The sequence below is a fragment of the Pleurodeles waltl genome, chromosome 4_1 (assembly GCF_031143425.1).
Source record: "Pleurodeles waltl isolate 20211129_DDA chromosome 4_1, aPleWal1.hap1.20221129, whole genome shotgun sequence".
Lineage (NCBI taxonomy): Eukaryota > Metazoa > Chordata > Amphibia > Caudata > Salamandridae > Pleurodeles > Pleurodeles waltl.
The window spans coordinates 133,476,261-133,503,306 of NC_090442.1; the positions used below are offsets into that span (position 1 = coordinate 133,476,261).

General features: G+C 45.4%; 1 protein-coding gene across 1 annotated transcript in view; it reads left to right on the forward strand.

The window, feature by feature from the left end:
* Positions 1-27,046, forward strand: part of LOC138287454 (cystine/glutamate transporter-like) — a 335,349-nt gene that overhangs the window by 85,493 nt on the left and 222,810 nt on the right. Inside the window, exon 2 of the mRNA XM_069227883.1 lies at positions 24,568-24,694. Within this exon, the coding sequence (XP_069083984.1) occupies positions 24,568-24,694 (127 nt within the window). The remainder of the gene's footprint in view (positions 1-24,567; positions 24,695-27,046) is intronic.

The window sequence follows — 27,046 nt, forward strand, 5'->3', positions numbered from 1 at the left end:
CCCATCTCCGGGACATCATCAATTGCTCCTTCAACACCGCCACCTACCCGGAGAGCTGGAAGCATGCCGAACTCAGCGCCCTCCTGAAGAAACCATCAGCAGACCCCACCGACCTCAAGAACTACCGCCCCATCTCGCTCCTCCCGTTTCCTGCCAAAGTCATCGAGAAGACCGTCAACAGACAGCTGGCCGCCTTCCTCGAGACTAATGGATCCCTCGACCACTCACAGTCCGGCTTCCGAGCCAACCACAGCACCGAGACCGCCCTCATCGCAGCCACTGACGACATCCGAGCCCTGCTCGACAATGGGGAAACAGCGGCCCTCATCCTCCTGGACCTCTCCGCAGCGTTCGACACGGTCTGCCACCGCACCCTAGTGCAGCGCCTCAGCAACATCGGAATTCAAGAGAAGGCTCTAGAGTGGATCATCTCGTTCCTCACCGGAAGAACCCAGAGAGTCCGCCTCCCCCCGTTCAGATCCGAGGCCACCGAAGTCATCTGCGGCGTACCACAAGGATCTTCACTCAGCCCCACCCTCTTCAACGTCTACATGAGCCCCCTCGCAGCCATCGCACGCCATCACAACCTCAACATCATCTCCTACCCCGACGACACTCAGCTGATCCTCTCCCTCACCAACGACCCAGCCACCGCCAGAACCAACCTGCACAAAGGGATGAAAGACGTAGCCGAGTGGATGATGAACAGCCGCCTGAAACTAAACTCAGACAAGACGGAAGTCCTCATCCTTGGATCATCACCATCTGCCTGGGACGACTCCTGGTGGCCCCCTGCCCTGGGCAGCGCACCCAAACCAACGGACCACGCACGCAACCTGGGCTTCATCCTGGACTCCTCCCTCTCGATGACCAGACAAGTCAACGCCGTCTCTTCATCATGCTTCAACATCTTACGCATGCTCCGAAAGATCTTCCGATGGATCCCCACCGAAACCAGGAAGACGGTCACCCAGGCACTCGTCACCAGCCGACTGGACTACGGTAACACCCTCTACACCGGAACCACGGTCAAACTACAGAAAAGACTCCAACGCATCCAGAACGCCTCCGCACGCCTCATCCTTGACATCCCCCGACACAGCCACATCTCCGGACACCTGAGAGACTTGCACTGGCTCCCCGTCAGCAAGAGAATCACGTTCCGCCTCCTCACCCACGCAGACAAGGCCCTCCACGACCTGGGCCCCAGGTACCTCAACAACCGCCTGACCTTCTACACTCCCACCCGCCAGCTACGATCGACCAGCCACGCCCTCGCCGCCGTGCCACACATTAGAAAAGCCACCATGGGAGGAAGATCCTTCTCCTACCTGGCAGCCAAGACTTGGAACTCCCTCCCCATCCACCTCCGTCTGACCCACGACCACCTCTCCTTCAGGAAGCAACTCAAGACCTGGCTGTTTGAGCAGCAGCGGTCCCCCCTACCCACCCAGCGCCTTGAGACCCTCCGGGTGAGTAGCGCGCTATACAAATTTTTTGATTGATTGATTGATTGATTGCTGTCTGCCAGTGAGCAGTGATGCCTGTCTGTGCTGTTAACCATTAGCAGTGATGCCTGTCTATTCTGCCTGCCAGTGAGCAGTGATGCCTCTCTGTGCTGCCTGCCAGTGACCTGTGATGCCCCTGCGTGGTGTCTGCAGTTCAAGCTATAACTCAATGATGTTCTAGCTTTAGGCTTTCCTTTCTGTGCATACAGCTCCTCTGGGGTTATCTCTCTGGCCGTGCTCTCTCGGTGCTGGGCAGAGGTTCATCCCACTGTCTCCTTCCTCTTTTCACTTCCCTGTTCTGACACCTCAGTGTTACTGCTTTCAATGTCATCTTAAGAATTTGCAGAGCCTCGGTCAAGACATACTGTAGGGCCCCCTGTCCCGAACAACTTTTAAGGTTGAAGGGGTGGAATAGGCAGATGTGACGTAGAGAGAACATTCACCCTTCCAAGGGCCCCTTGGAAGCTAGGGGCCCCTGGCAATCCTTTGCCCATGCCTTAAAACATCTCTGGTTGCTTTAAGGGTCCTCGGCAGCCTTCTTGGGCTGTTTTCCGGCCTGGGGAAGTCTTCTGCGGACTCGTCTTATTACTTTGTGGATTTGACCCTGGGCGGTGCAGGGATTAGTTCTTGGAGGGCAGGGGTCTTGTGCATTTATTCTGTAAGCCGGTGATTTAGTGGAGACCTTGTGATTTACTGTCTACCTCTCAGTCTGTGGGATCGGGGTTTCCACAGTCTTCTCCAGTACAGCGTAAACACCTTGGAAGCTATTTATTAAAGTAAACAGTAAAACCTGTTGGCTTTGTAGGTGCTTCTCAGGCTCTGGAGTGTATCAAGAATTGTAAATTATGTAACAATGCACAAGGGAAGAAATCCAAATGTGAAATGAATTTGTTTTTCCATATAGCATTTCTTGTTTTCAAGTATGTCATTACATTAATACATTTTATTAATACCAAGCAGGTGATGTAATTCAAAAGTAATCAATTATCTCAAATATGACATCAGTCCTTGTGCTATTGAATCACAAATCATAAGTCCATGCGCTTAGAGCTGAAAAGAGATGGAGAAACCAAGTTGCTTCAAAGCAAGGCATGAGTGCCACACATTAGAACTGACTGCAGTGTGTGTCCCAATCTCCAGGAAAGCGCTGGGCAGGCCCCTTCAAGGGTGTTGACTTCAACCTGAACTGGGTTCAAAGGGCCTCATCACAACACTATCCAGGACATGTGAATGAAAACTATATGCTCACATGGGTAATACAAATGAAGATAGGATAATGGTTCCAGCTCTGTTTATGAAAGAGATTAATGAGCACGAACGTGTTTCAATCAAAGCCTAAATGTAAAGAACAGAAAGAGTCCCAAAGCATGCACATAAATAAAAAAAAGAACTGTCTACAATGAAGGTGCCTGAGGAAAGTGGGCAGAAGGCATGGAGGCTGATGATTCAGTCAAAAAACGTATTGACTCCGTTTGGAATGAATGGCCTAAAGAGTGGTTCTTGCAAGGGGGTTTGAAAGTATTTTTCGGTATTGCCTACACAGCACATAGGCTGGTGCCGCAAAACGTAGGGCCTCATTTAGGAGGCCCGTGGAGCAGAGTGAAACAACAAGTGAATTGCTGCCCCACCGGGAAAAGGCAGAAATGTGTTGTATCTACAAGATACAGCTCATTTATGTCCTCTCCCCTGCGCTGATGCACAAATTTGTGGCATAGCACCAACACAGGCACCCTTGCACCGTGGTGCCAAGGGTACCTGCATTGTGGGAATGATTGATTTTGTACAGTAAGGCACACCTTCCTGCACAAAAACAATCACAATAGGTATTTTCCTTTTCCTATGTGTGCAACAGAATGCAGCACACAGAGAAAGAGGAAAAAAAGGGTAAAAAGAAAGATGTGTCTCCACGTTGCGTCATTCTTATGGCACCCCTGAGGTGGCGAAGGAATCTGACGCATTCCCAGACTTTAAAATCTGTGAATACATCAGATTCCTTTGGGTTCCCTGGGTGTTGTGTGGAAACAGCCCCAGCAACACCCATGGAGTGCTCATTTGATGCAATGTTATGCGTGAAAGGGGTCCATATTTACAAGATGAAAAGCCACACAAGGTGGCTTTGCGTGTAAGTATGGACTGGCACACATTGCGCCACCGGAGCGTCAAAAGAATTATGTTCCGGTGGCGCAGTGTGCTACTAGGGCCTTGTAAATGAAGACCGTATTGTTTAAAATTCAGTGAGCTTACAACCTGCCCACACCAATAAATGTTTTAGTTGTCTCTATATCATGTGATCATTCAATTGTTTAGCTCTGGTAGGCTTTTTTCCTTTCTTGTGCTAGCAACTCCCTCAACCAAGTACATGTGTTCTTCCTCATCTTCTTTCTTCCTAGTTTTTTTACAACACACTCATTTATATTTTATGAGCTTTTCAGTATTATTCCTGGATGTGCAGTGTGCATTCCTACTTTTAACACAGGCATATGGCTTCTTTTTCATATTGCTTTCACTCATATGCAGTCTCTATTGACACTTTAGTTACTCAAATCCACAACTGTACTACTCTACACTATTCTACTCTACCCTACTCCACTCTACGCCACTCTTCTCTATGCCACTCCACTCCACAACACTACACACCACTCAGTTCTAAATCACTCCACTCTATAGCAGTCTACTCTAGGGCACTTCATTCCATGCTACTCCACTTCACACCACTCAACTCTACAACACTCTATGCCATTTCACTCTATGCCCCACTACTGTAGGCCACTCTACTTTACGCCACTGTACTCCACTCTAAGCCATGTCACTCAAATCCATGCCACTCTATCCCACTCCAAACAATGCCACTTTGTGGCACTCTACTCTGTGCCACTCTACTCTGTTCCACTCTACTTGGTACAACTCCACCACACACTATGCCAGTCTACCCTCAGCCATGCTACTCTACATCATGCCACTCTCCTTTACTCTGTGCCACACTACTCTACAACATGCTACTCCATGCCACTCTACTCCATGCTACCCCTCCAGATGCCATGACTTTATGCCATTGTGCTCTACACTATTCTACATCACTCCACTCTATGCTACTTCACTCCATAGAATGCCACTCTACGCCACCCTGATCTATGCCACTTCATTCCAATCTATGTTACTCTGCCACTCTGCAGCACTTTACACCACTCTATCCACACCACTCTACTCTACACTGCTCAGATCTACTCAACTCAATGTCACTGCACTCCACGCCTCTCCACTTTACACCACTCCAGTCTATGGCACTCTACGCAACTCCTCTATACTTTACACCTCTCCATTACACTTTGCACCACTCTACTCTATACCAGTCCTCTCAATGCCACTCCATGCCACACCTCTCACTTCCATTACAATCTACTATATGCCACTCCATTCTTCACAATGCCACTCTGTGCCACTCCACTCTACTCAATGCCACTCTTCTCTATGATACTCCACCCAATGCCACTCTACAGCCTCCCTCTAAGCCACTGCACACCATTCTTATCTATGCCACCTCATTCTACTCCTCTCCACACAATGTCACTCTATGCCAATCCACTCTACTCTTTTCTACCCCACTCCACTCTATGCCACTGTACTCTATGCCATTCCACTCTAATCCACCACACTGTATACCTGTCTACTCTATGACATGCCTCTTGATGCCACTCCACTCTACACCACTCCAATATACTCCACTCAACACAATGCCACTATAAGGCACTCAATGCCACTCCACTTTACGTCACTCTACTCCACACCACTCCTCTCTATGTCAGTCTACTGTATGCCACTCCTTACCACTACACTCTATGCCTCTCCACAGCACTCTACTCCACAGCAGTCTACTCCACTCCAACCCACTCTATGCCACTCTACTCTACACCACCCTACTATGTGCCGCTACACAGTACGTAACTCTGCGCCACTCCACTCGATACCACTTTACTTTATGCTACTCCATTTTGCTCTACCCCATTTCACTCTAAGCCACTTCAGTCTATGCCATGCATCTCTACTCTTCATCATTCTACTCTACACCACTCTACTTTACACCGCTCCATGGCACCCTACACAACTCCAATCTACCCCACTTTGCATAATTCCAGTTCACGGCACTCCTCTATGCCACTCCACTATACCCCACTGTATGCCACTCAACACATTAAACTCTATGCCACTCTACTCCTTGCAATACCAGTTTGCATCACTATGCCACTCTCCTCTATGCCACTCCACTGCAGTCTACACCACTCCATTTTAGCCCACGCCACCCTACTGTATGCCACTCCACTCTATTTCACTTTACTCTGTCACTCCACTGCACTCTACTCCATGTCTGCCTACTCCATGCAAGTTTACTCCACTCCACCTCACTCTATGCCACTACACTATGCAGCATACCATTCTAATCTAGGCCACTCCACACGCCACTCTACTCCATTCCACACAATGCCACTCAATGGCATTCTACTCCACTCCCCTGTACACCACTCCACTCTACTCCTCTATGCTACTCCACTCCATCCCACCCTATGCCACTCTCCACAACCCAACTCTACACAACTCTATTCCATACAGTACCACACTACGCCATCCTACTCTTTAAGCCACTCTGCTTGACTCCACTCTATTCTACCCCACTTTAGACCACTACTCTATACCACTCCACTCTATGCCAATCTAATCCACACCACTCTATGCCATTCTGTGCCACTCCACTGCATTCTACGCCACTCCTCTCCACTCATCATCACTCCTCTCCATACTTTTCTACTCTTTGACACTATGTTTTTCTATTCCATCCTACTCTACAACATTTCACTTTACGCTACTCCACTCTACACCACATCACTCTACTTCATGCCACTCCACTCTACTCTACCCCACTTGAGACAATGCCACTCTATGGTAGTCTATGCCACTTCACTCTATGCCACTCTACTCTATGCCACTCTATGCTATGTTGCGCAAGGGGTGACCACTCTATGCCACTCAACTCCACGCAACACCACTCTGCTCTATGGCACTCTACTCTGACACTCCTCTCTATGCCACTTTTCTCCATGCCATAGCACTCTATTCTACTCCACCCCACTGTACACTACCACCCTTTATGCCACTACTCTACTCCACAACACTTCACTCTATACCAATCTAATCTATGCCATTCTACTCTATGAAACTCCACTCCACTCTAGTCTACGACCCTCTGCTCTGTCACTTTACGCTACTCCATTCCAATTTATATCACTCTACACCACTGTACTGTATGCCACTCTACCCTTTGCCACTCCACTTGAGGCCACTCCACGCTGCTCCAGTCTACACCACTCTACTCTGTGCCACTGTACTGTATGCCAGTCTACTGTATGCCACTGTATGCTACTCCACTCTGTGTCACTCTATCATATGCCCTCCACTCTATTCCACTCCACTCTACTCATGCTGAACAGCAGCCACACTTGCCTAGGGCTGACTAAATTACGCAGGAAGACAAGGCAAATTATGTGGGATAATACAGCAAATTTTGTGATTGTATTACTTCATTATTTTGTCATTTTTGCATATTGTAAAACTGCCTGGGCAAAGATTCCAGCTTATTCGTACCAACTTATTGCCCAAATACATCAAAAGGGTATACTACAGGGGAATTTATTTTCTTGGCGTAGTACATTAATTTGTAATATTTGCATGAAACTTCAAGGTTAGTTATACTGATGTATGATGGAACAACGCATGCACTTATAACGCATGCCTTTACAATGCATGGTCATTACCACGCATGCACTTACCACAAAATGTTTTTACAATGCATATGCTTTTACCACAAATGTCTTTACCACGAACATTTCGTAGTAAAGGCATAGTTGTTAAAGGCATATGCGTGGTAAAAACTACAGGTAAGTACAACATCCATTATATATTTATATATATATATATATATATATATATGTGTGTGTGTGTGTGTATATATATATATATCCATATATATGTAATATATATAAATGTATCTATATGTGTGTATATATATATATATATATATATATATATATATATATATATATATGTGTGTGTGTACACACACAAACACACCTTTCCACCCAAAAACCCTACCTACCCTAAACCCTAAAAATTACCTTACCACCCCAAAACCCATACCCACCCTAAAACCTAAACACCCTTTACCACCCCAAACCCCATACACACCCTAAAACCTAAACACCCCTTACCACCCCAAAACCCATACCCACCCTAAAACCTAAAAATGCCCTTACCACCCCAAACCCATAACCACCCAAAAAAACTAAAAATTCCCTTACCACCCCAAAACCGATACCCACCCTAAAACCTAAATACCCCTTACCACCCAAAACCCCATGCCCACCCTAAAACCTAAACATACCCTTACCACCCCAAAACCCATGCCCAACCTAAAACCTAAAAAAAGCCCTTACTAACCCAAAACCTATACCCACCCTAAAACCTAAAAATGCCCTTACTACCCCAAAACCCATGCCCAACCTAAAACCTAAAAATGTCCTTACCACCCCAAAACCCATACCCACCCTAAAACCTAAAAATGCCCTTACCACCCCAAAACCCATAAATGCCCCTACCACCTCAAAACCCATTCCTACCCTAAAACCTAAAAATGCTCTTACCACTCCAAAACCCATGCCCACCCTAAAACGTAAAAATGCCCTTACCACCCCAAAACCCATACCCACCCATAAACTTAAAAATGCAACTACCACCAATAACTGTTACCCACCCTAAACACTATATATATATATATATATTTATATATATCTCTCACTCAACCCACTTAATACTTACCTGTACTTACCTTTAAAACCTTTAACACGCATACACCCATTCATGCCTTTACAACGAAATTCGTTGTAAAGGCATGCGTGGTAAAGGTATATTCGTGGTAAAGGCATGTGTGGTAAAGCCATGTGTGGTAAACGCATATGCATTGTAAATGCCTCGTGGTAAATGCATTTAGGTGCATTCACCGCGATGTAAGTGATGTTTCCCTAGTTATACTCCAGCTCGGTTTACAAACAGTGTAAACATTCAGTGGGTGCTGCTTGTGACTGAAAATTCCAGACTGGTGTCTGTCTCAGTTGTTTTCATTAGGTCACGTTTGCGCTAGTCTAGCGGGTTTTCAATAGCCTTACGGTTGCAATTATTTGAACGGCTGCTACCACATGATGAATTTGTCTTTCAAACTTAGTTTTCTCATATAAAGAGTGGGGTCTTTTGTGAATCTCGAGTAATTACTGCGATCCTGGCTGCTGGCTCAATCACGACCCAGGTGGGGGTGTAATTGAAACATTCCCCCATGTCAACAGCGCTGCACAGCGTTGCCCACCCTCCACAAAGGGCCAGGCTCAGGGGCGGGGCGGGCCCTATGTCTCTTCTTTTCCATTTATAATGGAGGCCTGGGCATCTGGATGGGGGCCATGTCCGCAGTCCATTGTACTCAGAAGCACTACTTGAATTGCTGGTAGCCAATCAGATCTCCTGATAACATCTGTGCTTAGGCTTCGCCTGGGCATCTGGGAGGAGGCCATGGCCGCTAAAAGAAATGCCAAAATGTGCTCATTTAGCCTGAGCAGTCAAACAACATCCGCCTCCTTGCCATGTGCTTATGATCAGTTCTCTGGGGGGACCACAATAAATAGAAATGTACACGTACTCGCCACACATGTACCTAACAGCCTCTTGCCCATTAACCCGAGGAAGATTGAAAAGCAGATCCTGTGCCAGGACTCTAACCTTTTGGCATGGGCTTGGCTGAGTCCCGAGTCCCAACATGGCTGCCAGCACTTCCTGATTGAAGTGCTGACAGCCAATCAGATCTCATGATGAGATATGTCCTTAGGCTCCACCCAGACATCTATCTTTCTTTTTTGTTTAATATCTTCAAAACTACTGAACAGGTTTATACCAAATTACAACAAGCATTTGCAATGCAATGGGTCTCGCATTTGCTCGAGTTACAGTTATTAGCATTGTAAACTCCTAACCAGACTTTTCTTGCCACATAAATTGAAAATGAAAAGTAAAACAGTTTCACATAACCAACTGGACTTTTCTTGCCACAAAAACTGACAAGTAAGTTTCACATAAGCGAGCCAACAACCGCCATCAACGCAAAGCAGACACACAAAAGGAAACAGAAATTTGCTCGCAGTGAAACACTTGCAGTGAAATTTATCGGCAAAAGTGCAATTATCCATGTAACCAGCAAAAGTGCAATTATCCATGTAACCAGCAAAAGTGCAATTATCCATGTTACCGGCAAAAGTGCAAATATCCATGTAACAGGGTTGATGTCATGCAAAGCGCTCAACTACTGTCCAGAAAGATCGAGCTGCGAAGTAAAGAGGAAAAGTAGTCCAGAAACCATACTGAAAACTTGGATCTTCATTTGTTTTCAGTAGTTGGTCGGTGCGCTCGAAAAGGGCTAAACACTGGAAAAGGCATGATGTATGCATGCCCTTCATTAATGAAATCAAGCAAATTTTAAAAGGCAAGCCCACAAACCAACCAAACTGATGGGCGTGACATGGGCATGTTTACAAGCCTGTTGAGAGATTACAACAGGGACAGAGCGCTTTGCGCTCGACCCTAAGAAATAGATAAGGGTTGGCGTCTCCAGTTATACATATCCGAACAACACAGGCCTGACCCACACAGATGCTCAGAGTCCAATGTTACCCGTCTGCACAGTGCCTCGACATCGCGTCAGGGGTTGTAAGCGCTATATAAATCTCCCAAGCCTTCATTATTTATATCCCCCACCCCAGCATGAAATAGGAGCCCTCTGCTCCTTGTGGTTGTTTGGTAGCTCCTAATGCACGCAGAGGAGAGTGACGTAGGATGCAGCACATGTGCCCTAGATATCAATGCAATGCAGAGAGTTCAGCCACAGGTCACACATGGGGGCCTGCAGGTGCCTGGCAGAGACAAGGCGCAGAGCTGCACAGACATGCTGTGTTTTTTTTACCCCAAGCGTGACTGAGCCCAACATCTTTAACCCTGAGGAGCTAAAGGCAATAGATTCCGCACAGCAAGTCCCTCTCCTCCCCTTGAAAGTCATTCTGCAGGAAAACAAAAAACAGCCGTGTTTCTGAAGAACAAAGGATGGGGGCAGCCATTGCGAAATAAGAAGACCCGAGATCAATCTCCACATGTGGATATGCTTGTGTGATCTTAGGCAAATCAGTGCACCTCCCTACACTCGCTCTATAGTATCTGAAAAGCATTAGGAGCGCTTTGAAACAGGCTTTTTATACTTTGTAAGGAACTATAAACCTGAAGCGAAACACCGCATCGGATATAGGCAGGCAGCGTTTAAGGGCGCCCTTTACCTGAAGAAGGCGAGGGTTGAGTTTCATGGAGGGCCAAAGCGCAGTAATATAAAGTTCACAGCACAGCTTAGAATTACCTGTAGGGACCTTGAATAGTTTAGAGTGTGGGGCGGATTTGTGGCAGGTGAAATGAAGCAGACAACAGGTACTTTGATGCAGATTTTGAACGTTCCACTACGTCACACGGAGCATTACTGTGCCGCAAACCAGCTCAGGTGCGTAAAACACTAGTTTAGATGTTATGCCCATTCATTTCCCCCCCCCCTCCCCCTTCAGAGATTGCTAATAGTAATGTCATTTTGTTTGAAACCTGCTTGGCAAAATAGGCGCATTCCTTTTAATAAAATATAGAATGTTTTGCTAAAATAAATGATTCCGCAACCAAGGAAGATCTGCGCATTTACCTTTATGTATCAATGTGTTATCTCGATGCTGCCACGGCCAGAAAGTGCTCTGAAGTGTCTTCCAGACTCTTTTAGCTCTATGCAAAAATAAATAAAAAATCATTACCTTTACTCCTATAGCGGCTAGAAACCAAAAAATGTACAGCGGTCTCTATAAATCACAAACTATACACTGCTGCACAATTGCAGGTTGGAGCAAAGTGTCTTGACAGATAAACTGTTTATGCGGTACCATATTACTTGGGCTGTAATCCGGACTAAGGGGGTCATTCCAAGCTCCCGCCGCCCGCCAAGCGGGAACCGCCAGAAGACCGTACCGCGGTCAAAAGACCGCGGCGGTCATTCTGGGTTTCCCACTGGGCTGGCGGACGACCGCCAAAAGGCCGCCCGCCAGCCCAGTGGGAAACACCCTTCTACGATGAAGCCGGCTCCGAATGGAGCCGGCGGAGTGGAAGGTGTGCGACGGGTGCAGTAGCACCCGTCGCGAATTTCAGTGTCTGCTAAGCAGACACTGAAATTCAAAGTGGGGCCCTCTTACGGGGGCCCCTGCAGTGCCCATACCATTGGCATGGGCACTGCAGGGGCCCCCAGGGGCCCCACGACACCCCTCACCGCCATCCTGTTCCTGGCAGTCGAAACCGCCAGGAACAGGATGGCGGTGAGGGGGTCGGAATCCCCCATGGCGGCGCAGCTTGCGCGGTCAGAATGCCCAAAGGAGCACCGCCAGCCTGTTGGCGGTGCTCCCGCGGACCCCGGCCCTGGCAGTATTTACCGCCAGGGTCAGAATGACCCCCTATATCCCGTGTGATCCTGAGCAAATCGCTTTATCACTGTGGGTTTTAGTGCCCGCAGAAGCAAAGTGTTCTTCAAAACAATATCCAAATACTCATGAAGAATCTTCTAATCCGCTCTTTAGGGTCGAGTTAACCCTTTGTAGTTTCCATCAGTCGGAGGTCCGCAGAGGAAACACCAGCCACGGGGCCCTAAACAATCATCCGCCAAGATGAAGTGCCCTCGAGACTCCGCGCGCTGAGTGCGAACCGGGCTCTTCAAATATGAGGTCTTTCAGACCACAATTTCCAGGAAGTCTTTTTTGTGTTTTTTTTTTTTTTTTTTTAGTTACCTCTGTCTTCCGTGGGCACCGTGACGCCTGCGTGCGAACCTCTTCCAGCAGCACGCGGTGCACTGATGGGGATACCACAAAAGAGACACCCAGCATTTCTGATCGCGCTGTGAAGTAAAGAGAAAAAGTAGTCCAGAAACCATACTGAAAACATGGATCCTCGTATGGTTTCAGTAGTTGGTCTGTGCGCTCGAGGTGAGCTAAACAACAGAAAAGGCATGACTTATGCATGCCTTTCACTAATGAATTCATGCACATTTTAAAAGGCAAGCCCAGGAACCAACCAAACTCATGAAAGTGACATGGGCATGGTTACAAGCCCACAGAGAGATTACACCAGGGACAGAGCGCTTTGCGCTCAACCCTAAAAAGGACTCTTTCTGTACCAAGATCTAGCTTTATGCCAACTTTGGTGTAGTTCCGCCCAGCAGTTCAGGCTGTAATCGTGTTTAAAATCCCTATGGGAGACTTCATGGGGAAAATGCGTTTCAGGACCCCCCCCTTTTCTCAGCCCCTGCTTGACTGATCACCCCAACACTTACAAGACAGCAACTGAACTGACCAAAGTATACATTTTGAAACTTTCATGAAGATTCATCAAGCGGCACTAAAATTATTAACAAAACAAAAAATGCTCTGTCTATGGAAACCATGCCCTAACTATATTTACCTACTGGCAAGTGCTACTAGGTAATGTATATATTACTTATTGGAGGTCACCAGTAGGTAGTTATAGTTAGGCCCTAGTTTTATATAAAAAGTGTTTTTATACTTGCCTATATCCTTGGTGCCGCTTGATGAATCTTCACAAAACTTTCCCCAAAAATGTGCTAGTCCTGTCAGCCGCTGCCTGGACAGTTTTGGTGTGAGGGGAAGGGCTGAGAAATAGACGGGAGTCCCCAAAAAAGTTTTCCCCATTCATTTTTCCATAGGGGTTTTGAACAGCAATAGTGCAAAAACCACTCAATGGAATTACACCAAATATGGCAGGAAGGTAGTTCCTAGTCCAGAATGAGTGCTTATGTTCTGTTTTGGTGTAATTCTGTTCAGTAGTTTTAGACAAATTAAAGAAAATCCAAATTTGTATATCTAGGAACGCAAAGGATTTGCCATCCCTCCCGATCTTGTGCAGCGATCTGATTGCCTGATAACACCACAACAACAGAAAGTAAAAAAAAAAATGAAAGAAAATGGGCCCAGAAAAGGGATGCGCCCTCACCATGCACTGCTAATTACCCCACACATTACTGCACTTATGCCATCTTTCATGACATCATTGATAATATCTATGTAGTATTTGCAGTAATATTTTTGCCGAACAAACTGTGCATGGCGAGGGCACGAGTTATAGTAGTTACCTTAGGGTACAAGTTATAGTTACTTGAGGTAACTCTAATTATAACTGGTAAATTTTCATGGTTTCGTACGTTTAAAATGTGATGTGAGCGTCCCTGGAACCATTGTTTTTTCAGTGAATATATATATATATATATATATATATATATATATATATATATATATATATACTGTTTGTGAAATAAATTTCAAGCCCCAATGCTCGTGGAGTGCCGCCCATCCTTTACAAACTAAGGGAGAGTTCTGGATCTCTCTCTATATATATATATATATATATTTATATATATATATATATATATCTATATATATATATATATATATATATATATATATATATATATATATATATCTATATAAAAATGTAACATATTTTCTGGAAAAATACAGTTAAAGGTCAGTGATGGTTCAGCAAGCACAAAAAGGCCCTGAAATTAATCATACAGTTTATCCGGTTATTCACGTCCCTGTCATGTTTTGCTCTTTGTACTATATTTTGTATTTTTTACGTGCCAACAGCTGAGGAGTGAACATTCTGTGCTTTTGCCAGGCGCTGTGTGCAACAGCAGATGTTGATCAGAGAGCCTGCCTGGTCTGGCACAGGACTTAATTTGCTAGTCGCTAAAAAACATGCAGATTCATCAAACAGTGGCATGAAACTGAGCAAATCAAGAATAGACCCAACATACCACATGTGGCGTAGATCAATCAGTGATGACGAAGTCCTTACTAAATCAAAAAGATTTTGATTTTGTCTGCTCTGCATTTTAACTCCCCTATTGTATTTGTACAAAACGTGATATACCTGGACTGGGCGAAACATGCTAACGCCTACTTTTGATGCAGATTCCTCATACAACACTAAAGTTACAAGCAAATGAAAATGTTATTGCCCTTCCTTTTAAACCCCTCCACCCCACAAATGGATTGTTGCAACACTTGACAGCAATATAAAACCAATTCTCCAAAGTGTCTGTGAAATTTTGCAGATTTGTCACACAGTGCCAATGTTAGTAGCAAATGAACACTTGCTAAAAACATTGGCACTGCCATGTTGTAAATTTATTTAAAATATAAATACAAGATGGAAACATAATGATAGGTATTAGCTGCATCAGATTCCTATCCTAAACCTGCAATCCTAAATCTGAGATGTGACCCCTGTTAAAGACCACAATGTGTCTTTCAAAAAGTGATTTTAAAGACACACTAGGACTTCACTAGGGATATAGGGGTATATCATAGAGTATACAAATTATTTTCCCCATGTACCTGCTGGCTACGTCTTTTTCTGTACTCGTATTAATATACTTTTGACATGGCAAGGAAAATAAATGTGGCTCAATAACTGTCACGACTCACGTGCTGCTTGCGCCTGGAATCTGCAGATCTCGTGGCGTGGATCTTGAGTGTTCGGCTTTGGCCCAAAAAAGGGGCAACTCTTTCTGGTAGCCACGGTGCTGTAGGCAATGGAAACGCCAAGAACAGACCGTGACCTTCAGAAAATAGCGCGGCCCCATGTAAGGTCTGGGGCCTCGTAAAGTACAGGAAAGGCTCGGGGTGCGCCGCGTCTTGGAAACGCGATACGCGGCCCGAGCCGAACGCCCGGCTTGAGCCGAACACTCGGCTCGCGCCGCGCGGTGCGGCGCGACAGTAGGTCCCCCTCCCGAAGGCCCAGGTTTGAGAGGAAATAAACGGTGAAAGCGCTGAATCAGAAGAGGCGCGTGAACAGAAGATGCGTCTTCCCAAGAACATTCACTGAGAGGATAACCCTTCCAATGAATCAGATACTGCAGACGTTTGTGAGAAAGACGAGAGTCACAAATGTCCTGAACCTCATATTCAGGAACATCATCCACTAAGACAGGAGGAGGACAAGGAAACTGACGAGAGTAAGGGTCAGGCACAAAAGGTTTAAGCTGGGAGACATGAAAGACTGGATGAATCTTCCACGTATGAGGTAAGTGAAGACGGACAGTGACAGGATTAACCAGCTGAAGAATACGGAAAGGCCCGTAGTAGCAAGGTGTGAACTTGTTCTGAGAAAGACGTGAGGGTAAGAATTTGGAAGAAAGCCAAACTTTATCTTGCAGATGGTAGTCCGGAGTGGACCTACGTTTCTTGTCTGCTACTTTCTTCATATATCTCTTGGTGTGTAATAGATTGTATCGAATTAGTCTATGGAGTTGTAGAAGTCGTTTGGAGAAATGAGTGATAGCGGGCAGGGGAGAGGTAGACCGAGGAGAAGTAGGAAAAGAGGTAGGATGAAAGCCATAGGAACAGAAAAAAGGAGTGACCTTGGAGGCACTATGGACAGTATTATTGTATGAAAATTCTGCAATAGGGAGATAAGTGTTCCAGTTGCTTTGGGTAGAATTGCAAAAACAGCGAAGATATTGCTCTAATCCTTGGTTCAGACGCTCGGTCTGTCCATTGGTCTGAGGATGGAAGCCTGATGACAGGGCTCTATTGATATTAAGTGTTTTACAAAAAAATCTCCAAAACCGGGAAATGTACTGAGGCCCTCTATCGGATACAATGGTATGTGGAAGTCCATGAAGATGGAAGATATGATCGATAAATATCTGGCTTAGTTCTTGGGATGTAGGTAGCTTTTTCAGGGCAGTGAAGTGAGCCATTTTAGTAAAGGAATCCACAGTGACCATGATTACCCGGTTTCCTGCTGAAGGTGGTAGCGAACACATAAAATCAGTAGAGATGGTGTGCCATGGAGTTGGCGGAACAGGCAAAGGCTGGAGTAATCCTGCAGGTCTGGTACGGGGAATCTTGACTTGAGCGCATGTGGGACAAGCCTGAACGTATCTTTCAATATCCAGTCTCCAGGTAGGCCACCAGAAAAATCGCGAAAGAAGTTCTTGTGTGGCCTTTATGCCTCTATGACCCGCAACCGGTGAATCATGGCACATTTGTAATGCTTTTTCTCTTACTTTGTCAGTAGGGAGGAATAACAGATCTTGATAATAATAGTAACCTTGTCTTTTATGTAATAGAGGCCTTAGTTTCTTTACTTCGTGATCAGATAAGTTGGAGTATTCCAGTTGTACCTCCTCCAGAAAAGACTGAGCTACTCCAATGATCTTACTAGGTTCCAGTAGATGTTGAGATGGGGCAGGAGTACAATCCGGATAACGGCGAGACAGAGCATCAGCCAGAATGTTTTGGGATCCAGGAATATAAGTAATGTAAAAATCATACTGACTGAAGAAAAAGGCCCAACGAGCTTGGCGACTATTCTGGCATACGAAATTTCGTAAACATTGTAAATTACGGTGATCTGTTCTCACCTCAAAAGGCTCCTTGGAACCCATCAGGAACTGTCTCCATTCTAGGCAGGCTGTTTTCAGGGCCAATAATTCTCTTTCCAGTACTGAGTAATGTTGTTCTGCTATAGAGAGTATATGGGACAAGTAGAAAACAGGATGTTCAAGACCATCATCCTCTTGTTGTTGAAGTAAGACGGCTCCAATGGCTCTTTCGGAAGCATTGGTAACTACAATAAATTGTTTGTTGGTATCTGGATGTCTTAAGATGGGAGCTTGAGTGAACGCCTTCTTTAAATCTTGAAAGGCTGTTTCGGCCGCCTTAGTCCAGACAAATCCTTTTGTTAAATTTTCCTTCTTTAAAGTGTGAGTTATATGGCTAGTCTGTTTCGCAAAGTCTAAGATGAATTGCCGATAAAAGTTCGCTAACCCTAGAAAACATTGTGTTTCTTTAATAGAAGATGGGGAAGGCCAATCTAGAATAGCTTGTACTTTTGCTTGATCCATAGCTATGCCGGTGGGACTTAAATGATAACCCAGATATTTAACTTCCGTCTTGTCAAACTCGCACTTTTCTGGTTTGCAAAATAGCTGATGTGCCCGGAGTCTTTGAAGGACTTGTTTCACATGGGAAGAATGGAGTTCGGGATTTCTAGAATAAAAAAGAATATCATCTAAGTAAATTACAACTGTCTGGTTCAGAAGGTCAGAAAACACTGAGTCCATAAATCTCTGGAAGATTGCGGGTGCATTAGTGAGACCAAAAGGCATTACTTTGTATTCAAAGTGACCAAAAGGGGTCCTAAAAGCTGTTTTCCACTCGTCTCCTTCTTTAATGCGTAAAAGGTGGTAGGCTCCCCGTAGATCTAGTTTGGTAAACCGTTGAGCCCCTCTGACTGCTTCTAGAATATCCCTGATGAGAGGCAAAGGATAACGATCTTTAATAGTTATCTTATTCAGGCCTCGAAAATCCAGGCAAGGGCGAAGATCCTTTGATTTCTTGGGTACAAAAAAGAGAGGAGCCCCGGCCGGAGAGGACGATGGAACAATAAGACCACTCTGTATATTTTCTTCCAGATACTCTTTTAGAACTCCCTTTTCAGGTTCCGTGAGGGAATACATCCTTCCAAAAGGAACGATAGTGCCAGGTTCCAAGGGAATAGCACAATCATAGTCTCTATGTGGAGGTAACACAGGTCTGGATGGTTTTTGGAACACATCTTGAAACTCCAAATAGTGTTCAGGGACTCCTTGGACTGTATTAATGGAAGAACCGGTGGTACCTTCCGTAATTATTGATCTCTTAGGTGACCAATACTTGTCAGAAGAAAAACAGTGCTCGTAACAAAATTGTGAAGACAAGGAAACTGTCCGGGTTGCCCAATTCACATACGGATTGTGTCTAATGAACAATGGAATTCCAAGAATGATGGTATGGTTGGGGGATGTTATGAGATCAAAGGCAACGTGTTCTTGATGGTTACCGATCTGTAAATTCAGCAGCAGAGTAGTTGTATCAACTGGACCAGAGGATATCAAGGATCCGCCCACTGTGTGCACTTGTTCGGGAATTTCCTTGGGTTGTGTAGGAACTTGTTGAGTAGTGGCCCACGTCTTATCCATGTAAATACCACTAGCACCACAGTCTAGTAAAGCCATAGTCTTTTCTTGACGGCCGTCAGGAAATTGTAACAGGACTGGTACTATGAGCAAGGATGTTGTATTGTCATTAAAGGAACTGATGGAAGGTATGGCTGATAATCCCGTCCCCTCCCTTCTTACAGAGGACGGGAAGTGGCGTTTCCCGATGGCCTTGACGGACGTACAGGACAGGTACGAAGCATATGGCCAGCAGAACCACAGTACAGGCACAACCCTTTCTTTCGCCTGTCTTCCCGCTCGCTAGCGGAGAGAGGACCTCGAGTAGTATCCACCTGCATGGGTTCTCCTTCGATGTCTCTAGCAGGAGGGCGAGGTTCCTCAGAACGGTGCGGATAAACTCATGAAGAGCTTGGTTGGAAAGACCCTCTACTCCTTCTCTCCTCCGATCTCCGTTCCTGAAGGCGGTATTCAATGGAAAGGGCTTGATCCATCAGGCCACGAAGATCTTCCACTCTGGTGGAATGTACTAATTCATCCTTTATTTCTTCTTTGAGTCCTCTACGAAACAAAGTCACCAGCGTACGTTCCACCCAGGTGGTCTCTGCCGCTAACTGACGAAAACGTGTTATGTATTGTAGGACATCTTGTGAACCTTGTTGAATGTCGCATAAGGCTTCTTCCGCTGAAGCCTCCAATCCAGGACGACTAAACGTTTGTTTGAAGCGATTCACGAAGGCGGAATAGTCCGACAATACCGGATCGTTGGACGACACCATTGGGGTTGCCCAGGCCAAGGCAGGACCGGATAAGGCACTGATTAGATAACCCACCTTTGTTCTGTCATGGGAGAATTGGGTGGGTCGGAAGGCGAAGTACACCGTTAATGAATCAAGGAACTCACGCAGTTTGGTTGGTTCACCGGAAAAACGATGGGTAGAAGCTGAAAGTGTTGGAACATCACCACTGCGGAAAGCCAAAGCCTGTCGTAACGCAGCATTCTCATTGCGTAGTTGTTGTAATTCTTGAGCTTGTTGCTGAATCGTCGTCAGGAGAGATTGATCCGGATCTGCAGCAGCCACCACTGTGTCATCCATGGTGTTTGAAGACGTCGGAATGGTTTGGCGCTGCAATCTGTCACGACTCACGTGCTGCTTGCGCCTGGAATCTGCAGATCTCGTGGCGTGGATCTTGAGTGTTCGGCTTTGGCCCAAAAAGGGGCGACTCTTTCTGGTAGCCACGGTGCTGTAGGCAATGGAAACGCCAAGAACAGACCGTGACCTTCAGAAAATAGCGCCAGAGGGAAAAAAACCCTTCCAAAAAAGGGGAAAAAACCTCCAACAGAATGACTCCTGAAAACAAGAACAAAAGAACAGGAATCAAAACAGAACTGAATTCAAATAGCACAGAATTGGCGAATTCCAGAACCAAAAGGCAAGGAAATCAGGAGCGAAGACACCATCTGAACAGAAAGTGTTGCAGCGCAAAGAAGAGAAGAAAACACCGCCCTTAAATACCAAAAAACAGGAAGTGACCCACAGGAAGAAAAAGGACACCATCTTAGATAGGGAAAAGTAGATAGAACAGAATAGAGTAGAAACCATAGAGACTTGGGAATGAGGAATGCTGGGAAGAAAAAGGTAACCTGGGAAGGGGGAAAAGACATAAAGGAAAGTGCAGCAAAAACCCAAGAAAGAAGAAAGAAGAAAAAGAAGAAACAAGAACAGGTAAGAGGGGTCAGGAGACCCCAAAAATGCAGAGGGAGAGAGCAGTGCGAGGCCCCATGTAAGGTCTGGGGCCTCGTAAAGTACAGGAAAGGCTCGGGGCGCACCGCGTCTTGGAAATGCGATGCACGGCCCGAGCCGAACGCCCGGCTTGAGCCGAACACTCGGCTCGCGCCGCACGGTGCGGCGCGACAATTACACATTATTTAGTGCAACTGTACTAGTAAACATACTTTCATCCATATATTTCTACTGTTCAGAGCTCACATTCTGTTTTAAAACCATCGGACAGTAAAACTGACATGAGAAAAACTGTTTTTTTCCTCACACATTGCATGTACCAAATATGTTACAAAGGGAAAACAACTGGAGATTGTTTCAATGTGATTTTAGTTTACTGCACAAACCTAACCCCTTACTACACAATTTTGGTCAAACACCTTATGTTAAAACATGGGAGGGAGGGCCATCTTGACCCACTTAATGCTTCACCTCTTTTGAATTATGGCCGCTTCCCACACTCAACAATGTTAATAAAGAAATATAATCTGTGCATCCATATCTGTGTGTGTGTGTGTGTATATATATATATATAAATATATATATACACACATAAATCAATCAGTTGGTATTTGAAGAGTGCACACTGTCAACCCCAAGGGGTCTGTGGGCACTTAGGTGTTGTTCCAGGTCTTGGTAGCAATGTAGGAGAACGAGAAGCCCCCAGTGTGGCTGGGAAGGATGTAGGGGGGTGGGGAAGGTCGAGTGAGGCAGAGGGCAGGTGTCTTCCGGACAAGGGGAAGTTTGGTTGATGTAAGTGTATAGTTGTATAGTGCTTGGTTGTATAGTGCTTTGTATGCATGCATAAGGATCTTGAACTGACATCTTTTCTGGATGGGGAGCCAGTGGAGGTCTCTCAGGTGGGGGTTGATATGAGTCAGTTTGGGGAGTTCCAGGATGAGTTTGGCTGCAGTATTCTGTATGGTCTGGAGTCTTTCGAGGAGTTGGGTGGAGATTCTGGCATAGAGACTGTTACAGTGGTCTAGGCAGCTGGTGACGAGGACCTGTGTGACGGTCTTTCTGGTGTTGATAGGGATCCATCTGAAGATTCTGCTGAGCATGCGGACGGTTTGGAAGTATGAGGAGGTGACCGCATTGATTTGTTGTTTCATTGTCAGTTGGCTGTTGAGGATGATGCTGAGGTTGCGTGTGTGGTCTGTTTGTGTGGGTGTAGGTCCATGTTCTGCTGGCCATCAACTGTGGTCCCATACGGAGGTGTTTTTCCGAAGATCAGTACTTCTGTTTTGTCGGGGTTAAGCTTGAGGCAGCTTCCTCTTGACTATTTAGTTACGTATGTCATGGTGTTGCGAAAGTTGGTTATGACGTTGGTTGGCTCCTCAGTGAGTGAGAGGTGTAGGAACTTTTGTTGAGGCAGTGGGATCTGAACACCTCTGCAAGGGAGGTCATGTAAATGTTGAACAGGGTGGGGCTGAGGAAGGATCCTTGGGGTACAAGGCAGGTGATGTCCTTGGGTGCAGAGGAGAAGGGAGGCAGTTAGATGCTCTGGGTGTGTCCTGAGAGAAAAGAGGTGATCCATTTCAGGGCGTTTTGATGTATGGCAGCGGTGTGGAGTCTGTCAATGAGGGTGTGGGGGAGAGGGTGTCGAATGCAGTGGGGAGGTTGAGGAAGATCAGAGCCACGGTTTCTCTGCGGTTGAGGAGAGATCTGATGTTGTCTGTGGTGGCAATAAGAGCAGTTTTGGTGCTGTGGTTGGCATGGGATCCCGATTGAGAGGTGTCGAGAAGTTGGCTGAGTTTCAGGTATTCGGTGAGCTGTTGGTTGATGGCTTTCTCAAGAACTTTGGCCAGGAAGGGGAGCCGCGACATCTGTCAGCAGTTTTTGAGGTTGCTGGGGTCAACCAAGGGCTTTTTCAGGACGGGTCTGACCTCCGCATGTTTCCATTCAACTGGAAAGATTGCTGTGGAGGTGGATGTGTTGAGGATGTTGGTGAGTTATGTGCTCATAGGCTTGGCTCTGAGGGTGAAGAGATGGTGGGGGCAGGGGTCAGTGGGCACCCAAGAGTGGATCGACAACATGATGGTAGAGGTGGTGGGCACAGTGAGTGGAGACCAGGTGATGATTTCCTTGAAGATTAGAGTAATGCCTCCACCGTGTCTGTTTGTGCGGTGTCTGTGTATCATCTTGTAGCCAATGGGTGTGATGGTGGCGATGTCAGGGTTCGCGATGGGGTCAAGCCATGTTTTGATGATGAAAGCCACATCAAGGGAGAGTGTGGTGATGGTGTCCCAGATTTTAATGGAGTGTTTGCAGAGGGAACGGGCTTGGAGCAGGATGCACTGGAGACGTGCTGGAATCTGCGTAGGCTTGTGCACATGGGGTCTAGTGTGGGCCAGTAGTCCTGTGCGGCACGAGAAGCGGCAGTGGTGGCAGGTGAAGGGACCTTTGGTTGATCACAGGAGGCCGTGAAGCAGTTGTTGTTGCAGCATCCAGGGTCTAGAGCCAGAAGATCCTTGATGGTGTAGCAGTGGATAGTGGGAGGCCCAGGGGTCCTGGCCCTGGGCACCTTTAGCACGCTCACTGCATTCGGCCGCGCAGCGGCCTATATAGATAGTCCTGGGGGTGGGAGAGGCTTTGCAGGTAGTGGGAGGGCAGGGGTCAGGCAAAAATGGGAGCAGGAAGAGGGGGAAAACCCCTTGGGAAAACAGAAGCACAACTGGTGTGGACTTAAACTACATAACTACATAAATTATATTAAGAGATGCCAAAGTAAATAAAAACCAAAGTAAAGCAAATGCAAAATGCCAGAATTAAATGCCACCATGGCAGGAGAGATGCTACATTACCACTACAATAGGTGGGCAGCGGGCATATAGCAGGATGAAGCTGGGGGTCTCAAGGACTGGGAGCAGAGTCCAAGCCCCGAGCCCCAAGGAGCCAGGCAGGGGGAGCGACACAGAGGCCAGAGATCAATGGGCTACTGTTGGACCCACGCAGCAGCCTCCATAAGTAGTCCTGGGGGTGGGAGGGGCTGTGCAGTAGGCAGAGAGTCGGGGGCAGGCAAAAATGGTGGGAGGGAGAAGACCAGGAAATGGGAGGGGAAAACGCAGTTCAACTGGTGTGCACTTAAACTACATAAATTACATTAAGAGATGCCAACATAAATAAAAGCCAAAATAAAACAAATGCAAAATGCTAACATTAAATGCCACCAGGGTAGGAGAGTCCTTAAATTACCACTGCAATAGATGGGCACTGGGCGTGCAGCAGGATTTGAGCTGGGGGGCTCAAGGACTGGGAGCAGAGTCCCAGTATCAAGGAGCCAGCAGGGAGAATGACGCAGAGACCAGAGGTCAATTGGGGGGGATGGGGGGGAGGGTGTGTGTGTGTGTGTGTGTGTGATTCAAAATACTTCTTAGAAAGAAGACAGTGTCACAGCCACTTACTTGCTACACCCAGTGTTCTTTATTCAGGCAGAAAAGCACTAAAAAGACAAAACGAAAACTCTCCAACGCGTTTCAGGAGACTCTGCTCCCTTGATCACAGAGACATTCAAAAACCCTTTTCCCTTTCCATTATAACTCCCATAATAAACACAAAAGGTGGGCTACATTCATTATCCCAAAACGATGGCAGCCATCTTAGAGTCAGAAACTTTACAATGACCAATATACCTAAAAATTGAAGCTGAAAGTTAAACAAAAATTGGTGTTTAAAAATAAGTATAACTTACTTAAAAATAAAGCCTGAATAAAGAACACCGGGTGTCGCAAGTAAGTGGCTGTGACACTGTCTTCTTTCTAAGAAGTATTTTGAATGATTTATAGGGGTTCGTGACCCTGTTGCAGCCTGCCGTGCTGGATGTCGACTTTCACGAATTTTTGATGCTAAAACATTCATTATGAAACAGTCCATAGGCCAAAGCTATAAGGCTCATAAAAAATTAGGAACAGTGTGCAATGTACTGCTCACCTATCACCTCTGCTCCTTGTTGAATACTTTTTATATGTTGAAGCTTAGCATTCACCTTGTTTATCCACTCTACTGGTGCTTTTATTCTATCTTCTTTAATTGTCACTCCTTCATTTGTCACACCAAAGACTGCAACAATTTTGTCATCATTTCTTTTTGATTTTTGTTTTATTAGGTGGTCTTTGCTATGCGGATCTTGGAACAACTATCAAAAAGTCCGGCGGGCATTATACCTACATTTTGGAAACCCTGGGGCCACTGCCAGCCTTTCTTAGAGTGTGGGCAGAATTTATCTTGATACGGTAAGGAAATATTAGCACCACATGAGTGCCTAACTGATTTCCATTTCTGTAGAGGGAGGAGTGCCAAACCAAGAAACATATGCTACTGGAGAAGCTGGGACGAATTGCTTTGTGATGAGAATGGGTGGAAAACAGCACAATTTTGTGTGTTTTGTTAGGAAACTAGCTTTCTGAATCCATTCTACCTTTTCTTACTCTACACATTTGCAGAAATCCACCTGCATTCCTCATCACGTCAATGTCTGCTCTTTCATGAAACAGATAGATCATTCTACCTATCACTATGTACACTTTCGGAAATATTTGCCAGATCTCTGGTATGTAATCCTCATTCTTTCCCAGGCTGCACTGTGAACAAAGTTCCCAGTCCCTTCAGCAAGAAATATATTTTCTCTTGTCATGTCTGCTTAACTATCTTTCTTCAGCATGATTCCCTCTTCAAGAAAATCAGTTTGTGACATAGCCTTATCTTCTCAACCTCTTCCTCTTATTAAACTCCATGTTAGCTAATTCCCTCAAGCACACATGTGTCCTATGCCTCTTTTGGTTAACTTTCAGACAGGTGTCTTATTTGACTAAAGAATAATGCACACATGATTTTAGTCCCAGCACTCTCACTGTTCAAATCATCTTATTCCTTTTCCTCAATAGGGAGTTTCTAAAAAAAAATATGAACAGAAGTATCACTAGGAGCCAAAGGTGCGAACAGACTGATGGCAAAAAGTGGTCAAAATTACACACTAACTTTATTGATCTGTCTCTTATATTGCAACAGGTCACAAATCAAATTCTCCAGTCGCAGGGGGTTACAGAATGACCTCTTTAATGGATATTAATTAGGGAAGGCACTATTTGCAACCACCTGTGATTGGTTATAAACACTAGATGGTAGCCTGCAAGGAACAGCAGGCCACCCCTGATTATGCATTACTATACGGGAAACATTTGTTTTCCAATCAGCTTAAGGTCAGAAAAGAAGCGGGTGCTACATAAAAAATGTTTTTATAGACCACTGCTTCCTCCCCACAAGTCAAAAAGAGCAGATGATGGACAGAATGCTGAACAAATCAAACATTCATTCCCAGTCACAGATCTGGGTTTAATCCATTGTTTTTTTGCTCACAACCAGGCTTACGAAGCGCAGTTAAAGATATTCATAACCTGCCAAATATCGCTACAAATGGAAGTGCTGCAAAGCTGAGATCAACTAGGTGTCAGGAAGTGCAAACTGGTGTTTAGAAAAGATAAAATAAAAAACTTGCCAAATCCACTAAAGATAGTCATCGTATCACAGCACTCAATGAATTGGTTTTAGAAGATGCACCGAGGCTTTTTCTTACAGAGCTATCCATACCCGAAGCAGTTTGGCCACAAAGTTGCAGAGTGGGGCTCCGAATAATTTCATAGTTCTCCCAAAAATAAAGAGCGAAAAAGTGACTTTCGGAATAGTGAAACTTTTCAGATGGCAGTTAAGAAAGAAGCCACAGTTCCAAGTAATGTTAAGGACGGTCCTAAAGCCAGCACATCAAAGCACCTTAGAGGAGATTTGCGTAAACATGATTACCAAACAGCATCAGAGAGCCCGTTCCTCTCAACGTCAGTAAGTTCCACACTGGTCTACAATGCTTCCGCTTTTCTGAAACCACCACCGCCTTTCGATGCTGCCAAAAAACAACATTTTGGTGATAGATAGACTGCTTAGATAGAGACTTTTGATAATTTCATTGATGCATTTGAAGAGACTGATCAGAGGAAGATTATCAAATATGTCAAAGATCTTGCTGGTGATGGTGTAAAAGAAGTCATAAGGAAAATGGTGAGACCTGACAGAGAAGTCACATACCATCAGATTATAATAAATCTCAAATTCAATCCAGTACGTAATGTTGATTATGAAAGAGATATTTTTAGTCAAGAATGTCAAAAAGTTGGTGAAACCATGGTGAATTTGTGGAAAGACAAGATACACTCATCAAACACAGTAAGTTCAATAAAATTAACAATGAAGAAGTTATGGGTCTTAGAGTTACTGATGCATGTTTGTCAGATACATTCAGACAACGATTGCTGAGCTGACAGAGCTGAAGAGCATGCTGAATGACAAACTACTGACATGGATGACTGAGATGCCAGAGTGAATCAGTCATGAGTGTGAAATGTGAGCCAAAGCAAAAGACGGAAGGACATAAAGTGATGTCTACATGTAAAAAAGAAGTTATGTTTTAGATCTGGATTATTGTTTCTACAGAAAAGTAAATGTCCTGCCACTGGACAGATATGCGAAGGCTGTAGGAAAGAGAACCATTTTGTGATGGTTTGTATAGCAAAAGAAAAAGTAAGTGCGCTGTGGCG